Raw genomic sequence first — 4,544 nt, forward strand, 5'->3', positions numbered from 1 at the left:
TATGCTTACAGCTTTCAAACGCTTTTCGTATTAAATTTCAAGGCAGATAGTAACTGTTAAAATAACTCGGTTCATTAAGAGAGTGATGTTAAGATTTAAACACTTCACAGAATCGCAAACATTTACTGATGTCAGGCACTGCGTTTTCCAGGGGAGGCACTTGGATTCACCCAGTATCTGGTCGTGAATAAATAATCGCTGACCTGTAACTATAATCTAGGAGTCTTGCCTTCCAGCTCAGTGATCTTTCTCAAACTTATCATCAATATTTTGGCTATCATTAACAGTAAGCTACAGAACAAACAGCATACACTCAAAAGAAAGCAGCAAAACGAGACGCACATTCTATACAATACACAAAATAACAGAATTAGCAATTTGAGAAAGAAATGAATAAAAAATAAAAAAATAAAGGCTGGTGTCTTGATTAGGGCTTGTTTCAGGTAATTTGCTTTGGCCACAGTGGAGTAACGTCTCTGGTTTTCCATGTACTTCCTAAGATCTCTTTTGAAATCCTTTAACCTTTGCCCTTCGCACACAGGTCCACATCCTGACGCTGTTACTAGGCTGTAGAGCCCATTGGTGTAGTGGTCACCCCTTCTCTCCAACACCAGGCCTTCCATCAAGTCCATTAGCTCCTTCGCTTGGCCATCCCGATCACTCCCTGTAGCACAGTTGTTAAAGGCACACACTCGCCCCCCACATGCTGCCACCAGCTTGCGGAGGGCTTTGTTATCTGTGTCCTGGATGTAATCCGTCAAGGAGTCTCCCTCGAGGTCTTCTTTGTGGGTGAAGAGGACAATTGTGTGACTCATGGCATCTTCTCCAAAGATCTCCTTCATGCTCTGCACAGCCCGCTGGTCCTGGGCGGTGAATCGGCCCAGCTGGGTCACCAGGAGCAGCACATGGGGTCCTGGTGCCGAGAGTAAGTAGCATCTCTGCACCTCTTTGCACAGGGAATCGGAGTGGTCCTCCCCAGAAAACATATCCGGTGTGTCGATAATGACCATCTCTCTCTTTCCCCAGCTTCCCTGACTTTCACTGCAAGTCTTAGTGAACGGCTGGGCAGTCAGCTGCGACCCAAATGCTTGCTTCCCAAGGATGCTGTTCCCGGTGGCACTTTTGCCCGTTCCTGTTTTGCCCACCAGAATGATTCTCAGCTCTGATCCTCTGGCACGTTGGTTCTTCATATATGGTCCTGTCAGAGCGAGTTTGCTACGTTATGACCACTGGTTATACCAATGGAATACTTTTAACAATAAGAGATATTCCCACATTATGAGCAAAGGTAGTCTCCCAATACATTGGATTTATAAAATAGAGGCTAACTCCATTATCAAATCAAATCAAACCAACAGTGATTTTTAAAACATCGCTGTTTCTCAGGGCACCTGGGTGGTTCAGTTGTTTGAGTGGCCGGCTCTTGATTTTGGCTCAGGTCATGATCTCAGGGTCCTTAAAATGAGCCCCGTGTAGGGTTCTGTGCTCAGCGGGGAGTCTGCTCAAGGATTCTGTCTCTCCCTCTCCCTCTGCCCCTCACCCCGCTCGCTTTCCCATGCTCATTCTCTCTCTCTCTCTCTCTGAAATCAATAAATAAATGTTTAAAAAAAAAAACTCAGTTTCTCTAGGACTACAGGATGCTGCCATGTTGGATCATAGAAAAACATACTTGGGGGACAATATGGATTTAGAAACATATCTAGTCATGCAAGGCTTGCCTGATTCACCCAGTTCTGGCTGTGTACAAGACAAATTTTCTGAAGATCAAAGATGTGTAGCCACGACTGTGCGTTCGATCTCCAGGTGGCTTAAGTAACTTGACTCTGTTCTAAGGCCAGAGATGGCCCTTAATAAACCTCGCTGGGCTGGGCTGTGGTCTTGACCACCCGTGAAAAGCCTGGACTGGGGAAATACTGGAATAAGCAAAGTAAAATTATTCTCTCTGAAGAAATATCTGATAGCTTATACTTTGCTTAGAGAAGGTTGCATGATTTTTATATAAAATTGGCACAGAAATTGGTAAAATAATCACACACACAAGAAGTCACTTACCAGAGTGACCGCATTCATGTTGGTCCATTGTTGTTCCTGAGGCACAGAGAGACCAGAGACCAATTATATATATACTATATATATATATATTCCCGAGCCAGACTGGGAGTTAACAGTCATTAACCCTTAAGGGATTTTGAAATAACTCTCTCATGGCTTCCGTGGCCCCTGCTTTTCTTTCCTATCCAGCTCTGCAATTTCAGGGAATATAGATATATTATAGATAACACATATATAGATAATTTTTTTAGTTCTAAATCAGGAAAGACCCTTGTATTCCTATAGCACTGCCACACCCATGCCTCATTTGTTTCCACATAGCTGATGGGGGAGAGAATTATCCTGTCTTACAGGGACATAGTCATTTGCCCAGAGTCACCCAGTGAGTCAGTGAGTGGAGAAGAAGTAGGTTTCGTTTGTCCGCCCCTCCTGCTCCTGGTCTCCGTGCCCACCTCTTCTCTGTGTCCTTCCTCCTTCCTCCCGTGGCCCCCCCCGAGCCTCTCCTTGCTCTCCTTGGCCTCACCCATTTCTTCTCTCACCTTCCTTTCTTGTTGGCCTCCCCTGATGCGAGGTTCAGTCTTCTCCTTCCTTCTCTCCTGCTTTCCCCACCTTGTTCCCTCCTCTCCCGTGCTCTCCCCTCTCTCCAAACCTCGCCCTTCATTTGAAATTCTTGTGAGAGACTCAGTGAATTAAGTACACTATCCTTGAAGCCTGAAATACATTTCATTCAATCCATCAATTACTTGAATTTTCCTCAATCCTCAACAGCCAGCTTGAAGAAGCCTTGGGACCCATTCCCTTCCCCTGTGCAGTGAGAAACATCCGTTCATTTTCATCAGATGGTTTTTCTCTCTTCCTTAAGTCTGGCAGCGTATACCAAAGCGACAAGGCACAGAAGACTCACGAACACATGTGAATGCCCACATTCTTCCCAGTTAGCACTCTTTATTGGCTTCGTGCTAAGGAAGCTCTGTTTGCCAGTAACGTGTAAACGAAAACTATACAAAATTTACGGTCTTGTAAACTGGCTGTACTTCAGCCAAAGGCAGCCACTCTAAATCGCTTCCCTTAAAACAGGGAAAATTTGTTCTAAAAAAGATTTTTTTTTTTTTCCCAAGCATAGCCTGGGAATTAGAAATCAACACTGTGGAACTTTTCATGAATGTGGGCTTACCTGATTGACCGTCCAAAGAAACCCAGATGACTCCCATTCAAACCTGAGACTGCCAGCTCAGCTCAAAGAGAAAGAGAAAATAAAACAAAAGCCCAGCCTGTCTTCTTCCTCTCCTTAATGTCTGCAGAGCTTCCCTGCTGCAAAAGAGCCCCTCCGTATGCCTGTGTTAAAATGGGAAAATTTAATCAGTAGTTACTTGCTATCGTGTGGACCACGTTTTCTTGCCAGTAGTGAAAAAGCAGTGTTGGAATGATTTCAGCTGGACAGGGGAGAAAGGCAGGCACGTCAGGGTAGCTGGTAGATTTGATCTCTTCCTGCCCGGGCTGTGTCCTGCGGGTCACAAGTTTGCCCAAATGCAAAGCCCGCCCAGGAGTTAAGCCTCATTCTCACTGGTGGCAGTGACTGTTCTAAAGGCAAGTATCATTGCGGGGGTGGGGGGGGCAAGTGCATGGGTCTGGGGGTTGGGGGGACACCTCTAGCGGGGCGCTGTGCAGAGGGAAAAGGGATGTAGAAAGGGGAACCTGTGAGAAGCCAGTTTCTTGAGTCAGACTGGGAGTTAAAGGTCATTAACCTTGAAAGGATTTTGAAATAACTCCCGATGGCTCCCACGGTCCCCCTGCTTTTCTTTCCTAGCCAGCTCTGTCATTTCAGGGAACACACCTCTGGGGAGCAATGATCTAGTAGTGTCTACAGTAATAATCGGGAGTGTCCACTTTCCGGAAGCACAACCCAAAGAGTTAAAGTCGAAATCGTTCAAATGCTCTTTCTGCTTATTTATGTGACAGCACAAGAGGGAGAGAGAAAATATGGAGTTTATGTTGCCTTCATCCCAGATTCCTAGTGACCACTTGTGGCTTTCTCTCCCAACCCACTGATGAGGAATAATCCACTGAGCTCTGAGCTCACTCTAAGGGAGGCTGGGAAATGCAGGGGAGCCACGGGACTTGGGTGAACATCACTACCTTGCTACAAATTATTATTTGTATTGAATTATTGCATTATTCACAATAGCCAAGTTATGGAAACAATCTCTGTTTGTCAATGGATGAATGGATAAAGAAGATGTGATAGGTGTATACAATGGAAAATTGTTCAGACACGAGAAAGAAGGAAATCCTGCCATTTGCAACAACATGGATAAACCTCAGGTCATTATGCTAAGTTAAGAAAAATCGGACAGCGAAAGACAAATACCGTATAATCTCACTTATATGTGGAACCTAATAAGAAGTGGAACCTAATAAGAAATGGAACTCATAGAAACAGGGAGTTATAATGGTGATTACCAGGGGCTAAGGATTTGGGGAGATGGGGAGTT

General features: G+C 45.0%; 1 protein-coding gene across 2 annotated transcripts; it reads right to left on the reverse strand.

Moving 5' to 3' along the window:
• Positions 1–65: 65 nt before the first annotated feature.
• On the reverse strand, positions 66–3,616 carry LOC116629433 (GTPase IMAP family member 2-like). 2 transcript variants are annotated; one of them, XM_032399725.1, is made up of 3 exons: positions 3,423–3,616; positions 2,053–2,088; positions 66–1,198 (listed from the first exon to the last, which is right to left on the reverse strand). In XM_032399725.1, the coding sequence occupies exons 2-3, from the start codon at positions 2,078–2,080 to the stop codon at positions 210–212; spliced, it is 1,017 nt and encodes a 338-aa protein (XP_032255616.1). In that variant the 5' UTR covers positions 2,081–2,088; positions 3,423–3,616; the 3' UTR covers positions 66–209. The 2 variants fall into 2 exon arrangements, with proteins under 2 accessions (XP_032255616.1, XP_032255614.1); XM_032399723.1 differs by having other exon boundaries at positions 3,227–3,616.
• Between the last annotated feature and the right edge of the window lie 928 nt (positions 3,617–4,544).

The sequence above is a fragment of the Phoca vitulina genome, unplaced genomic scaffold, assembly GCF_004348235.1.
Source record: "Phoca vitulina isolate PV1807 unplaced genomic scaffold, GSC_HSeal_1.0 scaffold883, whole genome shotgun sequence".
Classification (NCBI taxonomy): domain Eukaryota; kingdom Metazoa; phylum Chordata; class Mammalia; order Carnivora; family Phocidae; genus Phoca; species Phoca vitulina.

What these genes read in the sequence shown, in the direction of transcription:
- LOC116629433 (XM_032399723.1), bottom strand. Translation starts at nt 3,263, where the DNA reads ATGGGAGTCATCTGGGTTTCTTTGGACGGTCAATCAG. An exon ending in TTCTTTGGACGGTCAATCAG is followed by an intron (nt 2,089 to 3,226) that starts GTAAGCCCACAT and finishes TCTGTGCCTCAG; the next exon opens with GAACAACAATGGACCAACAT. An exon ending in ACATGAATGCGGTCACTCTG is followed by an intron (nt 1,199 to 2,052) that starts GTAAGTGACTTC and finishes TCGCTCTGACAG; the next exon opens with GACCATATATGAAGAACCAA.